Below are 23,330 nucleotides of genomic sequence, written 5' to 3'. Positions count from 1 at the left end.
TCCCCTAACAAACTTCTAATTAGACGGGGGCTCACCTACCTACAGAGATAAAATGGCTCTAATTAGACGTTTGCAAAGCGCGTTAAGGCTCCTGAGCTGCAGAAGAACAAGGGATCCTTGCTGTTGGTCTCAGAGCAGCCTTTCCTTTCCTTCGTCCCCCTCCTCCCCAGCCCTGTCTGTCTGTCTGTGCCTTCGTACACTGTTGCAGCATTGCGTGTGCTCTGACTTGACCTCTCCCTGGTCCCTTCCCTAGAACCAGGCGGAGGCGCATTACAAAGGCCACAAACACGCCCGGAGACTCAAAGCCATAGAAGCTGTGAAGAACAAACAGAAAACAGCAGTGGCCACCAGCCGGGACAGCCCAGCAGACTTCCCTGCCACCCTGGACGTCAGCGGGGATCCCCACAGCACAGGTATGGCCATAGCCGCCCTCCCTGGCCCCGGACACCAGAAAGGGGATTTCCTGCACCCCGGCTCTCGGCCGTCAGTTTGTACCAAACAGTTGCTCTTAGGCAGTAGGAGGTGGCCGAGTCTGTGCCATCCCCTGCAGAAATAATTCCCCTGGGATGAACAGCAGCATGATACTCTTCACGTAGCTCGATAAGGAGCTGCGCTGCTCTCCAGATATCAATTAACATCATGCTGGCATGGGTCAGAAACAACATCTGCCTGGCAACTGACAGCACCATGAGCAAGCAGGAGGCCAACAGGGTTGGGAACAGGCTGCAGGGCTCCTCCTTGCTTGGAGACTGGTTTGCCTGGGTCATTAGCTGTGACCCCTGTATGTGGGGAGCTGGGACAGCAGTCTGGCTCCCAGTCCACTGGTGTCTGTGTCCCGGCCTGCCCCTTGGGGGCACCTGTGGGGCCATCTACACTGCTGCTGGGGGTGTGACTGTGAGCCGGGTAGCCCTATGCCCGCTAGCCATGACTCTAGTGGGCTAAATGTAGCAAGGTAGCCATGGGGGCACAAGCTAGGCCCCCCCAAGTACCAGCCTGCCCAAGGCTCTGGGTCTGTGTTCGGGCAGCCAGCCCAGCTGTCTTCAGGGCACTAGCTGGATCTAGCGTGTGTACATCTGTCCACGCCAGAAGTGACACCTCCAGGTGTGGTTAGAATCCCCCTAAGCCCAAACCCGCCCCACTTGCAGCGCTGATTGTCACCCAGCTGGTGGCCTGGCGATATATACCACAATCTCTACTGCAGTAGGCCAGGGGCCGGCTCCAGTCAGTGTCCCCCACTGCGGATGTGTCACACGTTTCGCTCATCCCTCCCCCATCTTAGCCGGAAGGGTGAGAATAAGGGTTGCAAATGGGCAGACAAAGGGGGAAAGGCCCAGATCAGCCTTTAAAAGGGGGGGTCTGTCGTCATAACTGACAACTCTATTGTTAATTACGTGGCCTTCCTCAGACATCATGAAGGGCTGATTAAGCCCTGAACCGGTGCCAGTTACTTACAGTGGCCTCGCTCTGGGCAGCCATTGATTGTTAGGGGCTAATCAGGCTAAAGAGGGTCCTGATTAGTAATGCAATAAACTCCAGGTCATAAATGCACCCACTGCAAGGATGGCCAGAGCAAGTGGCACTTTCTTCCCTCCTGGTGCCTGAGTGTCGAGATCGCTTTCCTGTCCATGAATTGGAGCAGTAGAAACAGCCCAGCTGGGCTCCGTGTACTCCGTGGTGTTGTTCGTGGTAGCACCCAGCTCAGGATCAGGTCCCGTGGTGCCGGATGCAGTACAGATGTGAAGAAAGAGACAGTACGTGCCCCAGAGTCCGAACAGGGAGAAGATGCAGGTGGAGGGTGGGAACAGGGAAGGTGATGGGAGTACAAGACAGGGGTCAACTAGAGCTAATCGTCTGTTGGAGACAAAGGCTGGACTCGAGATGAAGGCACTGGTTTGGACTCTGATGATGTGGGTTCAGTTCCTGGCTCCTGTGTGATGCCAGGTGAGTCTCTCTAGGCTGCAGGCCCGTCTGTAAACGCTGCTGGCTTTGTCACTACGTTAGTTTAGGCCCCGATTCAACAAAGAATCCCCTCTCAGCGAAGCACTTAAATCCCGTTGACTTGGACGCTGTTCTGAGTCTGGGGCCAGGACTGTAAACTCTTCATGGCAGGGCCTGCCCTGCACAGGGGGTCTGAGCTGCACTTCGCACAAAGTGGCCCAGTCTCAGCTGCGGCCTCCCGGTGCTACTGGCAAATAAATACAAGAGGGAAGGTTATAGGAGCACTTGTTTGCCTCTGCAATTAGCTGGTTCCCAGCTAATCACCAGGAGAGAAACATTCATCCCCTTCCCATCTTTGGTTGAGGGGAGACACATGGAGCTGAAGAAGAGCTCTGTGTAAACGCAAAAGCTTCTCTCGCATCAACAGAAGTTGGTCCAATAAAAGCTCTGACCTCCCCCACCTTCTCTCTCTAATAGTCACTTGACAGACAGGCGGCCTTTCTTCAGAGCAGCTTTCACCTGCACCCAGGAGAAATTAATTATGATCTCAGGAAAGCACCGATTTCACTTGCTTGCAAAGAAGCTGGCGAGGGTCCCATTGTACCTTTCTGTTGAGGCACAAAGCAACACACCCCGTTTGATCTGATTCAAAGGGTGGCTTTTTGAACCAGAGATAGCTGCTGTAGCAAAGGATGCATTTGCTGCTCCTGCTTGAACTCAGCATGCCAGATAACAGCTGAGTTATCCCACTAGGGCTCTTCCTTTCGTGTTGGAGGGAAGAGGCCGATAGAACGAGTGTCTCTCCCTGGAGCCAAGGAGGGATTGGAGCTAATCGTGGCTTTTATGTCACGGCCGGTTCTGATGAGCCGCAGATAAAAAGCGCTAATGGGAAAGGCCCTGGGTAAATCAGGATCCGTGAGGCAGGACCAGAGCATGGCTGTGATGTCATGGTGGGGCGGGGGCCTCGTCGCTCTTTGGAAGCCAGGAATTCTTTTCAAGAAAGGAAAACTTTCCCTTCTGTCTCTTTCGCTAGTTCAAGCCAACGGCCTCCTGGGGCTGAAGGAGCCGGACGCTGAGCGTAGCAGCCTCATGCTGACACCCACCTCGGAGGAGTCCTCAGCCGAGCTGTCCGGCAGCGTCCCGGCCCTGGTCTCCCCGCCTGTTTCGGAGCTGTCAGAGGGCCCTTCGGATGCCGCCAGCGTGGCCTCTTTGCCAGCACCGGGAGCTGAGACGCCAGCCACTGAATCGGGCAGCAGCGTCGGCTCAGCCCCTGACCGAGAAAAGGAAGGGAAGAAAAGCAAGCAGCACCTCTACTGCCCCACCTGCAAAGTGACGGTGAACTCGGCATCCCAGCTGGAGGCTCATAACACAGGTAAGGGACTCAGCCACTAGGCCGTGCCCTGGCCTCCCATGTGCCCCGTGCTAGCGAGGGCCCTGTGGCGATACTTTCCCATAGCTGGTGGGCAACACAGTCGATAGGATTAAGCGCAGGACTCCTGGGTTCTCTTCCGAGCTGTGTGAGGAAGTACAGCCCAGTGGTTAGACCAGGGGAGACTGGAAGTCAGAACTCCTGGGTTTAATGGTTAGAACAAGGGGGACTGAGAGCTAGGACTCCTGGGTTCTATGCCTGGCTCTGGGAGGGGAATGTGGTCTAGTGGTTGGACCAGGGGGTTCCAAGAACCAGCACTCCTAGATTCTGTACTTGATTCTGCCACTGACTGACAGTGTGACCTCAAGCAAGTCATTTACCTCTGTGACTCAACTGTAAACTGTACAAACAGAGCCATACAAACCTTGCAGGGGAATCGTGAGGGGTAATTAATATTGCTTTAATTAGAAGGGGTAAATTAAGGTGCTTTGCAGATAGTGGTGTTGGTATATCTAGCTCATGCCTGCAGGGGTGGATTTTAGCAAGGTCGAACGCTCTCCTGTTGTTCATGTCACTTAATTAAAGACATTTTCAGATACGGTTAATCAAGTAATTGGAGGATATTTGATACTCCAGAGTCGTTTTCCTGTAAGTTAATTTTCCGAAGTGACTTGGGCTCCAAAGTGTCTAAGCCACTTTTGAAAATAGAACTTTGGCTCCTAAGTCTAGTAGGGGCTTTTGAAAATCCCCCCCCCCGACCCAAACCAGACACTTGCTCACATTTTTGTGTTTGCAAATTATGCACATCAGAAAAGACCACGACTCCGTGAAGCTGGGGAGGATTGTACATTCTGGGGGGCAGGGACAAGCTTTTGGTCCTGTGTTTGTCCCACCCCTAGTGCAATGGATTCCTGATCCGTGCCTGGGCTCTGAGGGGCTGCAGTAATACAAACAATAATAAAACATTGCCTGCGGAAGAAGCATGATTCCAACATTAGCAAAAGCTTCTTGTGCCTCAATTTAGGAGCAATTATCACCCACCTGGGGCACAGGTCGGGGGCTGTGAGCAGTAATTAGTTAACGCCTGTAAAGCAATTTGAATGTGAAAAATAAGCCCTGTTATAATGTTCCTTTCTGCTCTAGTATGTGGGAGGCTGAGAGCTGCGGATAGACACACACAGCATTAGGCATGCAGCTTTCCAGTTGGCATACGGCAAATTAGCCTCTTTCCGAATGCAGAAGAGTGGCAACAGACCTAGCCATGCTGCTAGTTTGGGGGCTGCCATCAGTGACCCTGTCTAATCTCTAGAATTACTTGAGGTTGAAAAATAACGCGGAATAAGATCACATTTACTGGGGTAGCCAGCGAGTGTTGGTTTGTTCCTTCAAAGCCGCACTCCTCCGTAGCAATGGTGACACCTAGTGGCTTTTGAATCCCCTGCAGCTCCATGCACCTCTCTGAAATTTTTCTTCATGTGATGCTTAGAAACAACTACCCTGCAAACGAAATAGAAAAAACAAAGAACTACACCCGGGTTTAAAAGAGAGGGGCCCCCAAATTCAGTGAAAGCTGGAAATTAAATCGTCCAGCCCAGCGAACCCTCTGAAACACGGCCAGATTCTGCCATGGCAGTGCTCAGGAGCAGGAAGGTCAGCTAAGGACAGTGGCTCAGCTTAGCTGCAGACATGTCCTTTTGCTTTTGTCAGCTCGGCTTACAAATGTAGGAGCTGATTTGAGGAAAAAGAACCAACCAACAAACAAAATGTTCAGGGTTTTTTTTACTGCTATAGCAGAGAAGCCGGGCACAGAGTCAGTGGAGTGTCAGGTTCCTAGTTGGGAGCTTAACAGTAAAAAAAGGTGGGGAGTTGCTTTGCTGTTTATTTCATTTCAGTTGTTTATAGGGGGGGTCTCTCTGAAAGGATTCGCACTCCCTAAGGTTTACCCCACTCCAGATGGCTGAACATGGTCTTTATAGGGGTTTGAGCAGGGGAAACTGGGAGCTAGGATTCCTGGGTTCTTTTCCCAGCTCTGAGTGGGGTGTGCAGAGTGCCTAGAGAAAGCGGGGGAATGGGAGTCAGGACTCCTGGGCTCTATCCCTGATTCTACCACTGACCTACTCTGTGACCTTGGGCATTGCTCCTCTGCTAGGCTACTGACAGCCACTTCCATGTACCTCCCTAGGCCACAGTTAATACCGACACACTCCGTGATGCGCCCTAGTAAATGCTTGAAAGTGCAGTTTTGCCAAAGCTCTTTGTGGAGGGATATTCTCTGGCAACTAGCTGGACTGGCTGAGACATCCAGCAAGCCTCCGAGACTTGGGAAACCACATAGGGAAGGTCTTGAGAGCAAGCCAGCATGCCCTTCGGTCGAGTCAGTTTTCGCTGCTTGAGCAATAAATAAAAAGTCCCGGTCGAGGGTTTCTACGATGCCTCTCTGGAACTCTAGAAACGTAGGGGAAGGGGGGAAATGCTGCCGGGGGAGACATGGAATGTGCAGGATCTGCTGAGAAATCGTTCTGGAATAGAAATCACTGCCTGCAAAGAGGCAGCGTGGCCCAGTGGTGAGGGTATTGGATAGGGTTCTGTTCCCAGCTCTGACCTTGGACAAGGCCTACTCTGTGCCTCAATTTCCCCACCCATAACATGGGGTAATGGTACTGCCCTTTTCGGTAAAGCGCTTTGAGATCTGTGGGGGAAGGCCTTGACAGAAGAGCTACTGAGCAGCCCTGCCTCTGGAGCAGGCATGTCCACACAGCCCAGCCCATTCTGGGGCCAGACCTGTGCTTTCTGCATGCGGAGGCCTTACCTCCTTGGAGCCAGGTCCCACTAGCTCAGTAGGTGGCAGCTGTACCGGGTCAGCCGAAAGGGCCGTTTTCTAGCAGAGCTGAAAAGAGACAGGGGTTGCCTGCCCCGGGGCCGTGCTGAGCTGGTCCCAGCTGCAGCTGGGAGTCACACACGCACCCTGGGCCGAGCCAGTAGGAGCCCCCTGGAGCTAGCCCGAGTTAGGAATCACTCTGTGTAGATCTTACATTCCTCTCCCCTCTGGGAGCATTGCTGAGCTTGGCTCGCTCCCCTCCCCTCTCCCCCCCCCTTGGCTCTGATTTTTTAGTCCCGCCAGCTCTTGGCAGATCTCCTGCTGTTTTATGTAAAACCTGCAGCATGCGGTGTCTGAAGGCCGGTGAAGCCCTTAGTCTGCGTGAGGGAGAGCTCAAACCGCAGGCTGGCGGATGTCAGGCAGAGGACACTCAGCAGAGACCCAGTCTCTTTGGGGCCTGGAATCATCCCCTTCAAAGCCAGCCCCATCTTCTCCTATTACACATGCCCAAGATCAAAGCAGGCTCAGTGCTTCTGTCCAGAACCTGAGCCCCAGGAGGATGCGAGAGCTTTGCCTAATGGCTCAGAGATTGGGCCCGCGAAGGAATGCTGAGCTAGCCAGCGCTGTGACCGCGGACACCTGGGGGAGCGAGAGATCCCAGAAACGACCTCTGCTCATAGTGACTCTGACACCACATGCTGGGCACCAGGTGTCAGGCTGCAAGGCACAGGGGGCAGAGAGATGCCCTTGTGCAGGGAGGAGAGCCCAAGAGACAATTTCCTCTGGCTCCTAGACCTTCCTTAGAGCCAGATCCTCCAGCAATTCCAGTTCAGACTCTTATACTGTCAGGGATTATAAACTGGCCCTAGAGGTTTTGCTCTGAGCTTGGCTGTGGAACATCACACGGGAGGTTCGGATTCTGGGCTTTGGCAGCTGTTTTACTAGCTTGCTCTGAAGTTCTCCTCCTGGGTGATGTCTAATGGGTGGATTTCTCATTAAGGGAAAAACGAGCTCTGAGAACAGGGATTGTTTGTGCTTTCCCTGGCAGCCGCCAGCTAAGTGCCGGGAGACACTGGGCTTCAGAGTCAGGAGACCCGACTCCTATCCTGGCTCAGTCACCGACCCATTGTGTGACCTTGTGCAAGTCCCTTTCCTGCTCTGTGCCTCAGTTTCCCCTCCCACCCCGTGTCTGTTGTGATTATTTAGTCTGTAAACTCTCCAAGCCAAGGGCCATCTCTCACTATGTGTATTGGGGCCCCAGTGTCAGCTGGGGCCAGTACCTGCTACTCGAATGCAAATAGTAGTGACAAACACTGCCAGCTGCCTGCCAGAAAGTGACTAGAAGCAGGAAACTAAATCTGAACAATGAGCAGGACAGAAATAACAGCTTCCGAGCGGGTGGCAAACCCCTACGATGGATCAAATTAACCACATGAGATGGCGCTACTGTAACACCAGAGCTCGAGTCCTACCGGCACGCTCTGAGAGGCCGGTCTGGCACTTTTGGGGGAGCCAGAACAGTGGAGTGCGACACTTCTGGTCGTTGTGTTCCCCCAGCACTCACCCACTGTATAACACCCTGGCAAAGAGTCTGGCGTCCCCCTCTAGAATCGAGCCCATGGAGGGGAACAGCCTACCACTGCTACCAGCGAGGGGAGTTAGTCCTGTAGCAGGGGTCTATGTTCCTCAGTCCATACAGGGAGTGCGGGTGGGGTGGGGAGAGTCTTACATGAGTAACACCGCAAGCAGCAAGATTTCCAAATGCGTCTTGCGCCTCCTCCGGAATACTGCGTTTTTCAGCGGTGTCTTAATCCAAACGCGGGCCGCGTGATCTCTTTGCTGAGGGTCTGTCGTTTTCCCTCTGCCATCCAGGGGCCAAGCACAAGTCTATGCTGGAGGGTCAGACCACCCAGATGCGGCGGGGCCGGGGCAAGGTCATCCCCAGGGCGGGGCACAAGTCCAAAAGAATTGGCAACAAGGGCAGCATCCACATCCAGAACAAGGCATTCCGTTGCCAAGTGTGCGAGATCTACGTCAACTCGGAGACCCAGCTCAAACAGGTGATACCTCCAGCTCTCCCACCGTGCGGGGAGCGGGGGGACTTTCTCCTTGGCCTCTCCCCTCTCTGGGCAGGGGCACGGGGTCAGTCTCAGCACCCAAGCCCCTGAGGTTTTCATGAGTGCCAGGGAGTGGGGAGGGTCCTGCCCCACAGCCCCCCAAAACATCCTTAGGGGGTCGCTTGGCAGGATGATCCGTGCACTCCCAGATCCCCCAGAAAAAAGCCCCCACTGCAGATGGCACCTTGCAAAGCGCAGTTCTGTGGTGCAGTGGGGGGGCGACGAATCCCTTTGCCTGGGCCCGGTTGCTCCTCCCCTCCAGGGGAAGAGAACAACACTTGCTGTTTTCATGAGGTTTGCAGAGCCGGGGTGGAGGGGCTGGGTGGCTGGGGATTAGGAGATGGAGAGACGCAGGGATCAGACGATGGAGTGAAATAGGTGCCTGGCACAGCTCCAGATAAGTCACTGTATGTATATTCAGTAGTGCCTTGTTCAGAAAGAAGCTGCCAGGTGGGTAACCGAGGGCCCAAGGTATTGAGAAAAGCCATTCTGGGAGCAGGGTCTTCTGCGGAACACGAATGCCCCATGCGAACCATCTCTTCACCTCTAGTGACTAGACCGTGCACAGAGGTTTATTTCCATGTATATTTGCTACTGGCTGCAAGCTAAGGGACTCGATTGTGGAGCTCAACCACTAACGACTGATGCTCTTCGCTCCAGAGGTCTTGGGTTCCGTTCCTGCAGATGATCAAACAAGGACCATCATTATACATACATGCAAATTCCAGAATCCTAGAGACTGAAGCAAAGGCTGCATTTCGTAATTACCGCGAGCGAGCTGAATTCCCAGGCAGAGAGCATGGCTTTGCAGGGTCACTTCGCATGCAGTGGGTTTGTTTACTGTCCGCGTGTGTGACTCTGTTTTCCATCTGCAGCATGTGAGCAGCAGGAGACACAGAGACAGGCTTGCTGGGAAGCCACCCAAGCCAAAATACAGCCCGTACAACAAGCTCCAGAAGAACGCTGTCCTCGCAGTGAGTATTCTGAAGGTATCTGTCTCCCAGAAGCCCTCCGGCCATGGTGCTTGTCTGAAATGTTGCTCACACTGTTTGTCAGCTCATGGGATTTTATCACGAGGCCTGTGATATATGGTGGTTTCTGTTTTCAAAGCCCCAGCTCCAGGAGTCCTGTGATTATGTCAGAATCTCAGCTTTCATTGAACAAAACAGTGAGTTTCTAGCCCTCGTGAATGTGGAGGGAAGGTTGGAAGGGAGATTCTTACAGTCTCTGATACCACAAAGCAAAGAAGAAGAACTCAGTGTTTTTTATTTTTAAAAGAGGATGATCTTTACCTGAATCCCATGATTTCTAGGGGGGCTGACTCACGATTTTTAAATGCTTGGGGCTGGCAGTGTTTTTGTTCAGCTCATGCCAAGGGTTCGTTCAGCCCATGCCAGCTCATTCCAGGGTTCGTTCACAGAGTCACGAGTCTGGTCTGCAGCGCAGCCGCGGCTAGTCCTGTCCCAGTGACATAGCGCTAACAATCGGCTATGCTGGGCCTTGTTTTCTGCTTCGCGTCCCGAGGGGGAAATTGATGCTTTGATGGTCATTTCTCTGGTAGGTTCAAGCCCAGACTCCCTGGCCTCATCGGTGCTGTGCTCTGATGCCATATACAGAAAAGGGTTCTGCTAACACTTACTAATAGTTTTGTACAGAGCCATTCTCGAGCCCCCTACTCCCAGCTGATTAGCTGCTTTAAGACCAGTCCTGGCCTGTCTGCCCTGTGAGCTGCCACCAGATCAGTTCTTGACAAATGGCTTTAGAAGGGTTGCTTTGGTGGGGAGACAGGGCCTGAGTGGGGAGAGGAGTAATTCCAAGTGCACACCGACCCCCGGCTGGAAACAAAACCTGGGACACTTGAACTCCGGCGCATCAGGGGTCACTGAGATCCGGGAAGAATTCTCAGCATCTTCCTAGGACGCAAAGTGCTCCATAGTTTCCTGGTCTCCCAGATCAGCAGTATCCTGTCTGCGCAGGGAGACAGGATGAAATGCTTTTGGAGGTATCCTCCGGCCGCATGTCAAGTCCTTTCAAGGACAAACCTGATACTGGCGGCTCCTTGACCCGATGGATTCCCAGCTCAGTATTAAAGGAAATAGCTACCTAGATGGACAGGGGTTTAAGGCCAGAGGGAACAATTAGGATTGTGTAATACTCTGACCTCCTGGATAGCCCAGGCCAACAGCCCCACCCAAGGATCCCTGCCGTGAACTTCAAAGGGGAAGCTAGAGTAGATCTGTGAGAAAGGCCTCTGGCTATCAGCTGTGAACCTCCCTGCACAGGTGCAAGCTTCGTGGCTCTCTCTACTATGTAGGAAACGTAGGATGGAGGCTCAAGTTGAGTCCCCAGAGTCACCATTGTGGATGGATTCTAGGTTGGGGTTAGTGGTCTGCATTCGTCTGGCCCAAAGACCAAGTCCAGGATCCACTGAAAGCCAGAAGATTCAAAACTGAGACCTAGAAATATGCCTCCCTCCGACACACAATGAATGACTGGCCTGTGGAACTCATGTCCACATGATATCATTGAGGTCAGGAGCCTAGCTGGATTCCTCTGAAGCTGCAGGCTCTGGACTAGAAGAGTCCTTGGTCTGATCCCCTGGGGCAGTTCCTATGAAATAGAAACTGGGTGACTCTATTGGACCCCTGTCTCCGTGCCCACATGCCTGTTATCAGACTAACCCTGAGCCCAGGGCTGGCTGCTCCACTCCCCCGCAGAGCCGGCGGTGCCAGGATCTCTCCCCTCCTGCAGCCAAGTGGTTCACGTGCTTTGTCTCTTTCTCTCTCTCTCTCCCCCCCACTACAGTCCAAGCTGGCTTTGCAGAAGCACCTCACCAAAACTTTGGCCACCCGCTTCCTCCCGAGCCCCCTCACCACGGCAGCCATGTGCGCCATGCCTGGCCCACTCACCCTCAGACCAGCCACCGCCCTATTCCAGGCCCCGCTCCTTGGACCAGCGCTCTTCCGAACCCCGCCAGGCCACGTCCGCACCACGCCCGGCCCCATCGTCTTCGCGCCCTACTAGAGCCTCGCACCCTCCAAGGCTCCGTCTCTCCCGGACGCGGCGAAGAGCCCGGGGAGCTATGCAGCAAGGGGCAGCACTACTGGACAGGGCTCTGTTCCAATTGAAGGCAAATGATTCTTTGTAACCGTTGATCGGCGGTCGGGGGGGTTCTTTCACTCCCAGCGGGTTCTCACTGGGCTAGGAGATTCCCCATCTGACTGCTCTGCCAGGCCTGGCTGTGCCCCCGTTACCCACGCCCAGTGCCCCAGTCGGTTCTGCCACCCACTCACTCAGTAGCTCTCCGAAAACACAGCTCCATGTCTGGTTTGATTGGATTCAGTTAAAGGGACAGTGCCAGGATCCCCTAGGCCCATTGATGCCCATGGCCAGTGGGTGCCCCTCTTTGGCTAGTGAGTTTTTCATTCATCCCCTTCCCAGTGATTCATTTAAACCAAACCAGGGAAGGGGCCTGGCTGACCCTCTGGAAAGGGAGGGCCTTTCTCTCAGACTTGCTGGTTCAGAGCCAGCCCATGTTCCTGGCGACCCCCAGATCATAGGCCCTGCTGGAAGGAGTCTGTGGTGGATCTCAGGCCAGTTTCCAGTGGGAGAAACCTCCCCAGCACAAATTCCACCTGTAGCAGGGAGGACACAGCCTAAGCCCTGCGTGGGACATGAGGCATGTAGGCAGAGAGCCGCGTGGTGGAAGATTGCCCTTCCTACTGCCTGAGCCATCCTGGATCTGAGGATGCAGGGAGTGTTACTCTCCAGCTCCTCTGGTCTGGTCCATTTCAGCAGCAGGAAATCCAGAGGAAAAATTAACAAAAACAGACACCGGCAAACAGGGACAGCGTTTTCCCATAGAACAAACAGTTGAACCCCGGGGCTCCTTGGCAGCAGAGACCTCTTTGCTGCTCACTTCAGAAAACACATTATCATCCAACGCCGGAAGTGCAGCGGAGGGCCACTCAAATTGGATAGGAGTGTTTGTCTAGAGCAGTGGTTTTTAACCTTTTTTTAATTTGCGGACCCCTTTGGAAATGAGATATAGTCTGAGGATCCCCAGGGGTCCGTGGACCACAGGTTGAAAACCACAGGTCAAGTGGTTAAACAACAGGACTCCTGGATTCTCCTCCCAGACCTGGGACAGGGTGTAAGAACAGGATGTGGGGAATCAGGACACCTGGGTTCCATTACCAGTTCAGCTAAGGCCTGGAGTCAACTGGTTAGAGAACGGCCCTTCTCCTTGGCATCTATTCCCAACTCTGCCATTCACTCCCTTGCACCACGGTGCTTCACCTCTTAGTGCCTCAGTTTCCCCCAATTAAGCAGGGGATAGCTCTGTCCCTACCTCGCAGGGAGGCTGAGTGAAGGTTCATAAAGCATGTTGTCCTTCCATAGCGCCTTTCCTTGGAGAGCTGCAAAGCATTCCTACTGTTAATAGGCCAGCAGACACAATCCAGTCACCCAGCCCCCTTGAAACTAGGAGCTTCCAAGGAAACTGGGAGGATTCCCTGTTCGTTCAGCCCGACAGCCCAGAATCAAAGAGCAGGTTCGTTTAACAAGCCCGTGGCGTTGTCCCTCTTATGTTCTGAGTGCAACTTGCAGACCGTGGGGCTCCAGGGCCCGCGCTAGGCGTTATGGGAGCAATGGGTTTGTTTTTCACTGTGTTAAAAGACGGCGCGAGGACCTGGTCTGAACAGTCACCGAGCCGCTCTGGGCTCCGTAGCGCGCTGTAAATAGAAATATGCAGGAAGGTTGCGACCCGCACGGACCTTGTGCCGGAGTGACCCCCCGTCCCGATCTATGCAAATCCGAACGGAGCAGCCCGTCGTCGTGGTAGCCGGGCTGCGTCCAGCAGCGGTGCCCGCTCTGTGTGTACAGCGAGGAATGTTGGTCGGAGCAGAAACTGAACCACGCACCTCTGTGAGAGAGCCCCCTGCTCCCCACTGCACAGGCTGTGGGCCCCCAGCGGAGCTGCCCTCCGATTTGGGCAGCTCGCAGTCCCCACGCACAAGCACACCTGTCCGATGAGTGAACTTGAACACACCAGCTGTGTGGCAGGAGGCGTTTGGGCAGCACAGGGAGGATCCTGCCACTCCCCCCCACCCCCCCCTCCACCACTGGAGGCTGAACACGGTTTCCAAACACGATGGGGCCGTGAGATTGTCACTTCCCCAGAGCTCAGGGGCAGTCCCTGGGTGCTTTGGGCAATACGGGTCTGTGTGTTTCATGTCCCCGATCCACAGAGGAGGTGGGTCGGTTATAGCTCAAGCCGGAGCATTGTGCTTTCAGTGCTGGAGGTCCCCAGTGCAAGGCCTGATGGTGCTGTCCCACAACCCCCTCCCCCTTGGCGTGGTCACCAGCGGGGTTTGACCTGGGGCCGACAACACCACAATGCAGATTCCTACCGCTTGAACTGGCAGTAGTAGTGGGTTGTTATCCCCTATAGGCCCAGCCCACTAGAGGGGGCTGTGCTAAGAGCTCGGACAGCGTATTACAGGAGCGCACTACAGGGGGACATGGCAGCTCTCAACACGTGGGATATGCCGGGGAGACTGTTCTCCCCCTCCCCGCTTGGGCGTGCGTGGAGCTGGTGCAGGATAGACTGGCCTGCCTGGGGTAAACCAGTCAGGCCTTGGGGCTGAGAACTGGGAGAGCCAGCCCTGGGGCTGGGGGGAGGGGCACATTTTGATGCCAGTTTTTCTGGGCACCTGAAGGTGAAACCTTGGGGGGTTCTTTTTGGGGGGTTTAAATGTGTCCTACGGAGCTTTGCAATAACCCCCAGCGCCAGCCAGCTGTAGGGGACCAGCTCCATCCCTTACAGCCTCAGGGTGGGCGAATCCCCCGCTAGGCGTCCACAAGGGAACGGAGTCCCGGTGGGGGCTAGACCCCCCCCAGATCACAGGAGCCCCTTTCATAAATCCCATTGCGGGGGCGGGGGCTGGTGGTGGGATGCCACTGGGCAACCCGTCCCCTCACGAAGCTTTAGATGGGGAGAGGGAGGGATCTGGACACCTCTGTGTGATGCCGGTCATCCCCTAATGCCATCAGCCCCCAGGTAACCTGGGACTTACCCTGGCGCCGGCCGTCCAGCCCCACAGCAGCCTCTCCTCCATCTGCCTCTAGTTGGGTTCACTCCCTCCCGCCACCATCCTGCTCCAGCTCCGGTCTCCTCCCCGGGGCCGCAGCGCCTGCTGTCTCTTGTGCAGTGGTCGTTTTAGGAATTCAGGAAGCACAAAGCTTTAGCCATGGCCCCCGCTCCACCCTGAGAGACTCCGGTCGCTTTCCCCAGAGTCAAACCTGCCCTCAGCCCAGCGGCGGGGTCATGATACACTAGGACACTTCGCACTTTAACCCCTTGAAAGCCATTCCTTCCCGTCACAACCATCCTGCAACGGGCTGCTTCAGAGCACTCTACTGTCTCCCTCACCTCCGGACCCCCGCACGCCGCCCCCTGCGCTAGCCAAAGCAGTTACCGCCTCTGAGTTCGCATACGCTGTGGTAGGTCATAGGCCCCGGCGCTGACGTGTGCCCCTCTGTAAATACCCTTGGCGTGATGTGAACAATGTTTGATTTTCACAACTAAAAAGCAAACGAAATAAACAGCCTCTAGGGACTTGGCCAGTACCCCCCCCACCCTCTGTACTGTCCAGTGTATATTTTTTGATGTACTATAACCGTTGGGGGGGGAAAGGAAACTATTTTGATAATCGAATCTCATTGCTTTCTTGTGTTACTCAGTAAATAAAAGGAACCTGTATAAATGCGCCTGGACTTTCGCGCGCCATCTTTATTTGGGACTGTGAGGTTGGAGCCTGCAGAGGTGGAAATGGGAACACGTCTGCCACGACGGATTGCCAAAGGATCGTTCACCCTGTAGCCAGCGGCTGGGGAAAACCAGCTACATCCCCAGCCAAAGGATGGCCTGGCTCAAGCTTTTCCTGCAGTTTTCAATGCAAGGCTGGACCAATAACAAACTGTTAGTGTGTAACAGGGCCTGGGAGCTACTCGGCCGCAGGTGGCCCTAGCTAGGCCCCGGTCGTAATGCCATGCCACCAGCCAGCCATGTTCCCAGGAAGCACACCCGCTCCGAAAGCAGCTGAGCTGAGTTTATTGACGGCGCTTGCTGACCAGGAGGAAGGGGCTCCACGTGCCTCTGACATGAGATTACATCCATGCAATCATTAAAAAAAGAAACGCTAGCCAGAACGTGCCCTGCTGCAGGGTGAGCTAATCCAGGACACCCCAGTGAGCCCCAGTCATGCCCCACAGCAGCCAAAGCACATTCCCTCCCATCCCAGATTTCTGGCCAAGGAGAATCTCGGGGACCATCTAAAATTAACCCCCTTGGTTCTTGGCCAACTGACCATTTTAATGGCCTGCTGAGGCCACCTCTGCAGCCCGACCCCAGTTCCGTCCGAAGAGCATCAGCCCAACAGAGCCGCAGGGCGGAAACGTGTCTCCCAGGGGCCAGCTGCTCCTCAGCAACGAGGCTGAGCTGAGCTGCACCCGCCTAACGAGCAATGCAAATGGCTGGTGCGTGGCCTCCCTCTAGCGGCTGGCCCACGCCCAGGCTTCTGCATTGAGCTCCCCCCGCTGGGGTCTTCAGCTCAGGCCGTAGCGGGATCAGGGGCAGGGGCGCAACCCCGACACCATGGCTTGGCCTGGCCTTCGGCCTGGGATCGCAGCATGGGAAAGCTCTGACGTGCTTGGACACTGACGAGGCTCTAATGAGCTTAATGAACCTAAACCCAAGCTCTGCTCGGCCTGGCCTCACCCGAGCGCCCCAATTCTGCTGCTGCAGAGGGGCCAGGTGCAGTTAAAGAGCTGAGGGGGACGGGGGGGCCTAGGAGCCCAGCAGACAGTGAAGGTTCTGCAGGGACCCAGGGCAGTCCTTGCTCCCCACGATCTTCAGGGAGGCAGCTACGGAGCCCCCAGGGAGTGAGTGCCGCATGCATGGGGCTAAGAGCCCAGCAATCTTGGAGCCCCCATCCACCTTCCCCGCAGCAGGTGCCTGTTGGTGGGCGAAGAGGCCTGGACGATGAGCGCCTTCACCCCTCGCCTGTAGCTCCAGCTCCAGTGTGCTCAAGGGACTAGTTCAGGAGCCCAACGGCTCCACAGCCGGGGACTCAGAGCCCACCTTCCGGCTGGGCACCGGCTCCAGCACCAGCCTGGAGGAAGGAACTTCGGGGAGCCAGGCCAGGGCATTCTGCGGCACGGGGGGAGGAAGGAGCTAGGTAGTGCCACGATCTTCTTGTGGAGGGAACGCTCCCCTCCAGGTTCAGGGCAAGGGTTATAATGGGCCAAATGGAGTTTGGAGCCCGTGAGGCCTTTGCAGGCCTCCTGCTGCCCACGCAGCCCCCTGCCAAGGCAGGAGTGTGTTTGCCAAGGGCTCTGTCTCGCCTGTGGTTTGGGAGCAGAGACCAGGCCAGTAGCTGCCTGTTCGCAGGGCTCCCGGGGCACGGTCTGGGCGAATCCTGAGTTCAGACCAGCCGCCCAAGGCTGCCCTCCCCTTCCAGGCAGCAGGGATGGGCCAGATGTCCTCACTGCCCCCAGCGACCCTCCCTGGCACTGGGTCCTCGCCATGCTGCCTGGTGCAGCCAGGGGCCAAGCCCCCGCCACCCACTCGGCACCTCCCTTCACCAGGCTTCGTGCCAACACCCCAGAGCTCAGGAGAGGGTGGATGCGCCGTGGGAGCGAGGTGGCGGGGGGAGGGGAGGCCAGGCCTTCAGCCGTCCATGGAACCGCTGCCCTTGTTCTTGCGGCTCAGCGGGAAGGCGGACTTGCTCTGCGGCTGCGTCATCTTGCTGGCCAGGTAGGTGAAAGGCTCGATCAGCGTCCGGCGGTCGGCCACAGACACCTCCCACAGCTTCACCTTCTCGCCCTTGGCCCAGTGCTGGGCCGCGTCATGGTCCACGCACCGCTGCTCCTGCAGGTCGCACTTGTTCCCTAGAACCACAATGGTGACCTGTACGAATACACACAAACAGAGCACACTCAGGGCCGGCTGCCTGGCACCGCAGCCTGGGGCAGGCCCAGGGACAAGGCTGCTGCGGATTTCACCCCCAGCACTGCGGTCTTTCTGGTGAATGTCTCTTTCCCTTTGGCGCCTTCCGTCCAGATTCCCTGCTGTACTCGGGCTGGGCCATGTGGCTCCTGGCCCAGCCTTCGCCCCCACCCATGTGGCCAGCTGAGCAGCAGAGCTGATGGGCTCCAGAGAGTCCTGTCCAGTTCCCTGTGGCTGGAGCTTGGGCAGAGGCTACATGGGTCTTTCCAAGGAGGAAATAAGGGGATTTGGGATTTGCCAAACCGGATCAGACCACTGGTCCCTCCCGTGTGTCTTCCCCTCCGCAGTCACCCCCAGCCGACACCGGACAGCCCGTGTTCCCTCCCTTCTGCTCAAGCAGGCCTGGCCAGTTGTGCAAGGCTGTAGGTGGCAAGGAGCAGTCCCTCTCTGAGCCAGCTGGTGCCCTGAGGTCTGATTGGCTTTCCAACCCCAGTTTGCAAAGCGACAGAGGTCAGGGTGTGAGCACGAGCGCCGGCTGAGCACTTGCAAACTCAGCCACTTGCTGGCTGACTTAAAAATCCGGGGGCAGGGGAGGGGCGGGGCAAGGAGAGGAGAAAAAGCAGAGAGACCTTGAATGTGGTGCCGGACTGACAGCGCTGGAGACCAATCGCCTCTGACGAAAAGGGGAACTCCAAGGAGCAGAATGCAATACCCCCCCTCAAGCCACCCCCCCCACACACACAGCTGGCTGCATCCCCCCCAGCTCGGTCTCTATGGCCTGTTTGCTCACAGCCCCTGTGCTGAGTATCCAAGAAAGAGGGCAGCCGGTGGCGGGGAGGGGACCCCCCGACTCACTTCCTCCAGGACACTGACAAGCCACCAGAAGGACGCGCTCGCCCAGCTGGGCAGGATGGGGAGCTCCGGGGAAGGAGACTCCATCCCCCCTACCCAGCCCGCCCCGCTCTCCAGTGCCTGGGGAAGCCTCCTCTGTGCCTGCCCCGCGGCAATGCCTCACCTCCTTCTTATCCTTGCCCTTGTCGATTTCCTTCTTGAGCAGCTCCACCCTCCGGAAGGACTCCTTGCTGTCGACGCTGTACACCAGCACGTAGCCGTCCGTGCAGGAGAAACAGTGCTTGGGGAGCTCCACGCCCTCCCGCAGGCCCCGGGTGTCGTAGAACCGCACCTGCTCCCGCACCCCTCGGTCCGTCTCGATCGAGCCCACGTAGATGTCCTCCTGGGTTTCTATCATCTCGGAACCTGCAGGGAGGCGGGCGGGCGTGGGGTAATGTGGGGAGCTGGGCTGCGGAGTCTGCCGTGACGGAGGACTGCGGCAGGAGCATCCTCGCACTGTTCCACTGGACTGGGCGTCGGGAGGACTGTGTTCTACGGCTGCCTCTGCCACTGACCGGCTGAGTGCCCGTGGGCAAGTCCCTCCCCTTCCCTGTGCCTCAGTTTCCCCTCCTGGCCTTTGTCTGCTCTGTTCAGACTGGGAGCTGTTTGGGGCAGAGCCTGGCACAATGGTGCCCCAAGCTTGCCTGGGGCCCCTAGGTACTACCACATCATAGCAGCTCCTTGCCCAGGCCAGTCTCATACTCTGCTCCTTGCTCATTCAGGTCTCCCGCATCTGTGGGTAGAGCAGCCCTGCTGGGGAAAACAGCCTGTAGAAAGGAGCTGCTGGAGACGGCATCTCCAGGTATTTTTCGATTTATTCTCCCCACCTGGGACACTGGCAGCCAAACCCGCCTGTCCCCATCCCCGGTCTCTCACTGCACCACCCTCTCTGCCTCCATCATGTGCTGACACTCGTCCACGTTAGTTGCAGAGGGCAGGGCAGTTCCACTAGAGTTTGTTCTGGACCGCTGGGCGGTCGATGCTCATTTGTTATTGTAGGGTCTCTCGTCAACAGCTGGGCTAGGCACTGATTTGTTATTGTCAGGGGGTTGGTCTTTACAAAAAGCCAAGAATGAGGGGGGCTGCAGGACGCCCCCTTGCTGGTCACCCACCCTGCCCCCACACTTACCAACCACATGGTTCCCATAGAGGACCTGCTCCAAGATCGATGTTTTCCCGACTGAGGCTTGGCCGCAAACCACCACCTTGCAGCTCTTCCCCATCTGGGGTCTCTTTCCTGGGGACCGAAGAGTGGGACGTTGGAGCTGGAGGAAGACGTCTTCTCAAAGTCAAGTCAACTGGGCAAGGCCACGTGGGCTGGAGCTCGCAAGGTTTCCTGGGCCCTGCCCAGTCTCCCCAGTGCTCAGCGCTCGGCGCTGCCCCGGGAGAGGGAGAACCCTGGAAGCCTAGGGCTGGAAGGGGACGCCAGAGGTCAGCTCAGCCACCCCCTGCACCGAGCCTGGTCTCTTTCTCCTTGGGCTGGGGGGCCGCTGGGGCACGTGACCCTGAAGTGACACTAATGGGCCCCTTCCACAGATGGTGGCTGGGACACAAGCCCAATGGGTCACTGCCCAGGGCTGATGCAAGGGGCAAACCTAGCATTACATTAGGCTGGAAGGAATAATGAGGGGTCCGAATCGCAGGTTTCATCCCCTAATCTCTCTGGAACCCCAGCTTTGCATCCCAGCATGGTCAGTCCTTGAAGGTCCCCTCATCGCTCCCAGGCTGAGCTCCCATCTGTGGGAGCATTTAAAAATTCCTTGGGACACTTCTGGTAAGAGGCAGAACTTTCCTGGAGCCTCTGGCCCAAACTCCCCCCTCTACCCAAAGTTGTGCTGCGGGGTTGCCACCCTCCTCCCCAGAGGAAGCTGCAGTTCAGGGACTGGTGAGTGAATTGCGAGGTACATGTGGCCGGGGGGATGGTAAAATGGTTTTCACAACCAGATGAGGGCGTTGGGAGAAATTCGAGCCCAAACCCTGCGCAGGTAGGGGGCAGAAGGGAAGACAGGAAAGGTCTGGCACTGGGCTAAGGCTCAGGAGATTGGGGTTCAGTTCCCAGCTCTGCCACAGACGTCCTGGGTGACCTTGGGTGAGTCTCTTCACTTCTCTGTACTCCGGTTCCCCATCTACCAAAGGCGGGCCCTTCTCCCCTTCCTCCATCAATGGTTTTGGGGCTCACATGCTACCAGGCCAGGGGCCAGGAAAGCAGCTAGAACAAGGCACTCCGTGATCCACTCGGTCTTTTCCCTCTCACCAGCCCCCTTCTCCCCGTTCTGTGAGCCGTGCTGGAGCGCCCCCGGCGGTGTATCCGGCTGAACCCCCGTGGCCTACGCACGCACATGCTCCTTCGGGAGTTTTCGGCCCGGGAACGAACCCACCACCTAAAATCCTGCCGAAGCTGAAGAGCGGCTATTAAAGTGAACGTGGGCAAGAAGGCCCAGGGGGCTGGGCGTTCCGCAAGGCTGGGGAGGGGGAGCTCAGTGGTTTGAGCATTGGCCTGCTAAACCCAGGGGTTGTGAGTTCAATCCTTGAGGGGGCCATTTAGGGAGCTGGGGCAAAAATTAGGGATTGGTCCAGCTTTGAGCAGGGGGTCGGACTAGATGCCCTCCTGAGGTCCCTTCCCACCCTGAGAGTCTATGATTCTATGATCACAGGGCCTAGGCTGCTCGGGGACCCGGCTGCCACTGCAGCCTTGGCATGATCACGAGCCCAGCTGGCCTCTGGCTACACTGGACGCACAGAGGCAGCTGGCTCTTGCTTTATGCATCTGTGAATCGTGTCTCTCCCCCTTTCCCCCCACCCAGATGGGACAGCGAACCTCTGATGGCGGGGGGGAGGGTCCTCTGCCTACCTTCTCAGGACAGCTGTCTGTCTCTGCTTTCTCCTCTTCCTAAATCTTCAGGCTTGGCTGACTCACCTCGCCACAAAGGAAGGGGAAATCAGAGACAGCAAGGCAGGGCACCCGAGAGGCGAGACAGCCCGACAGCAGCAGGACAGCACCATCTAGGGTTGCAGAGGACAGGTTGTGTCGTGCTTCCCTTTTCCATAATGACAGGTTTCAATGAGCTGTCGCTCACGAAAGCTTAGGCTCAAATAAATTTGTGAGTCTCTAAGGTGCCACAAGTCCTCCTTTTCCTTTTCCATTGGAGCCCGCCGGTCTCAGTACGGTGGAAAAACAAACCAGAGCTGCATTACCTAATAATAGGTTTCAGAGTAGCAGCCGTGTTAGTCGGTATTCGCAAAAAGAAAAGGAGGACTTGTGGCACCTTAGAGACTAACCAATTTATTTGAGCATAAGCTTTCGTGAGCTACAGCTCACTTCATCGGATGCATTCAGTGTGCATAACACCCATTTTTTTCCTGTTGTGTGTGTATATAAATCTCCTCACTGTACTTTCCACTGAATGCATCCAATGAAGTGAGCTGTAGCTCACGAAAGCTTATGCTCAAATAAATGGGTTAGTCTCTAAGGTGCCACTCGTACTCCTTTTCTTATTACCTAATAATCTAACTCCAGACGCACACCCAAAGGTTCATCCGTGACCATGTTCTTAGTAACTTCATGGCGGGGGGGGGAGGGGAAACCTGCAAACTCTTTCATTAGCATTGAAGATGCAATTGCCAGGCAGACTTGTAGGAAAGAGATCTTTATTGAGCTTGCGTAGTGGCCAGAGTTAACGGCATGAGAGGTCTGTGCTTGTCTGGCAGCCTCCTGACCCCCAGCTTGCAGGCCTGCGGCCCTGGTGCCCCACTGGAGCGGGTCTTTCCTGAAACCCTCCCCCTTCCTCCCCATCAAACTTCACCAGCCATGGTGCACATATGACAAGAAAAACGGAAACCAGGGCCACTTCAGGCAACTAATGGCCACTAGGGCCACATCATCCGTTTAAGGAAAAGCTTTTTAAAGAACCAGCAACTTTCATGTCTGAAAATATGGAGGGAAAGTACCCCCACTCGGCTCTGATCTTCTTGTCTTTGAGATTCCAGATGGTTTTGAAGAAAGCGAAGCTTTCTGGCTGCAAATATCCTGAAATCTAGCGTGACGGTCTAGCCCCCACTCAGTTTAAGAATATTTGGGATGACATCTCAGTTGCCAAAGGCTCACGTCAGGGCATTGTTGTGAGAGAAAACAAGACATGCGTTTTAAAAAGCATCATTACGATGACTAATTTTTTTTTTTTTTTTAATTATACGTCAAGCACCTGGAGGAGCGCTAGGCAGCTCCCAAAGCGAGCAAAGACATGCCTCCTGTTCTAGAGAGCACACAATCCTGCAAGGAGAACTGCATGGGCTGATCCCTGCTCCTGCGTGGAGCCCCGCTGGAGGCAATGGGGCTCTGTGGGCGTGCCGGGGTCCACCTGCACAGTTCTCTTTTGTAGCATGACCTAAGCAGGCAACACCATGGACAAGGGCAGGCAAGGAAGGACAAGGGTCACAACAGAAAGATCACACAGATATGCAATAAAGACCTGATCCTGAAATGAGCTCTGTGTGGGAAGGCCCCTGCTGAGCCTCCGCATTCATTGCAAGCTCAGGGCCTAAGGCCGTGGTTCTCAACCCATTTACCACTGTGGGCTGCACATGCAGCTCTCTGTGTGTTATGTGGGCCACATCCACTCCATAGATACACTGCCTGTGTGGCCTGGAGGATGTCACGTGGGCTGCAGTAGTGTGCTGACTGGGCCACAACCAGGCTGCAGGTTGAGAACCACTGGCCTAAGGCATGGGCACAGCTTGATGTTTAGGAACCTAATTATCTGTAAGTGGTTGTTATCTGTGAATGTGGTTACGGTAACAGTTTGGTGCCATGGGGCGGTGGTTTAGCAGGAGGATGCCTTAGCATGGCAGTTTACTATTTACACCATTATCACTGCCATTTATTATCAGCAGTGTTACAGCAGGACCTAGGTGTGCCCTTTGGGGGTCAGGGCTAGGCGCTGAACAGACACCAAGAGCTCGTCAGGCTGCACGGCCGGATGCCCCACACGTCCAGTGTCGCTCTCCACCCAGCAGCCGCTCCACGTTGGGTCAATCTCAGGTGCCCTCTGCAAGTCACCAACATGGCCCCCTTGCCGCCTCCCAGGCAGGGCTCCCCCATTCCCATCCCCCCAGGGTGGCCAGGGTCTGGGCTCCTCCCAGGCTGGCCAGGGCTCCCCCCCTTCCCAGCCCCCCAGGCTGGCCAGGTCT

The 23,330-nt window shown here is 55.9% G+C and overlaps 2 protein-coding genes across 3 annotated transcripts in view; one reads left to right on the top strand and one right to left on the bottom strand.

Annotated features, from left to right (window-relative positions):
- Positions 1-11,743, top strand: part of ZNF385C (zinc finger protein 385C) — a 123,306-nt gene extending 111,563 nt beyond the window's left edge. Inside the window, exons 4-8 of the mRNA XM_077806482.1 lie at positions 254-413; positions 2,972-3,310; positions 7,998-8,185; positions 9,118-9,231; positions 11,048-11,743. Of these exons, the coding sequence (XP_077662608.1) occupies positions 254-413; positions 2,972-3,310; positions 7,998-8,185; positions 9,118-9,231; positions 11,048-11,266 (1,020 nt within the window). The 3' untranslated portion in view covers positions 11,267-11,743. The remainder of the gene's footprint in view (positions 1-253; positions 414-2,971; positions 3,311-7,997; positions 8,186-9,117; positions 9,232-11,047) is intronic.
- Positions 11,744-15,340: 3,597 nt separating this feature from the next.
- Positions 15,341-21,068, bottom strand: NKIRAS2 (NFKB inhibitor interacting Ras like 2). Of its 2 annotated transcripts, none has more exons than XM_077806450.1 (4): positions 20,995-21,068; positions 19,273-19,380; positions 18,268-18,509; positions 15,341-17,213 (listed from the first exon to the last, which is right to left on the bottom strand). In XM_077806450.1, the coding sequence occupies exons 2-4, from the start codon at positions 19,364-19,366 to the stop codon at positions 16,974-16,976; spliced, it is 576 nt and encodes a 191-aa protein (XP_077662576.1). In that variant the 5' UTR covers positions 19,367-19,380; positions 20,995-21,068; the 3' UTR covers positions 15,341-16,973. The 2 variants fall into 2 exon arrangements, with proteins under 2 accessions (XP_077662576.1, XP_077662577.1); XM_077806451.1 differs by having other exon boundaries at positions 19,273-19,408; positions 20,995-21,060.
- Positions 21,069-23,330: the final 2,262 nt, after the last annotated feature.

The sequence above is a fragment of the Eretmochelys imbricata genome, chromosome 27 (genome assembly GCF_965152235.1).
Source record: "Eretmochelys imbricata isolate rEreImb1 chromosome 27, rEreImb1.hap1, whole genome shotgun sequence".
NCBI classification, from domain to species: Eukaryota; Metazoa; Chordata; order Testudines; family Cheloniidae; genus Eretmochelys; species Eretmochelys imbricata.
Note: the sequence above shows the minus strand (reverse complement) of the source record. Positions and strands in the feature narration are given on the sequence as shown.

Coding starts and splice junctions, on each gene's coding strand:
- NKIRAS2 (XM_077806450.1), bottom strand. CDS start 19,366: ATGGGGAAGAGCTGCAAGGTGGTGGTTTGCGGCCAAGCCTCAGTCGGG. Junction 18,510..19,272: donor CTATGGGAACCATGTGGTTG/GTAAGTGTGGGG, acceptor GCCTCCCTGCAG/GTTCCGAGATGATAGAAACC. Junction 17,214..18,267: donor AGGGCAAGGATAAGAAGGAG/GTGAGGCATTGC, acceptor GTATTCGTACAG/GTCACCATTGTGGTTCTAGG.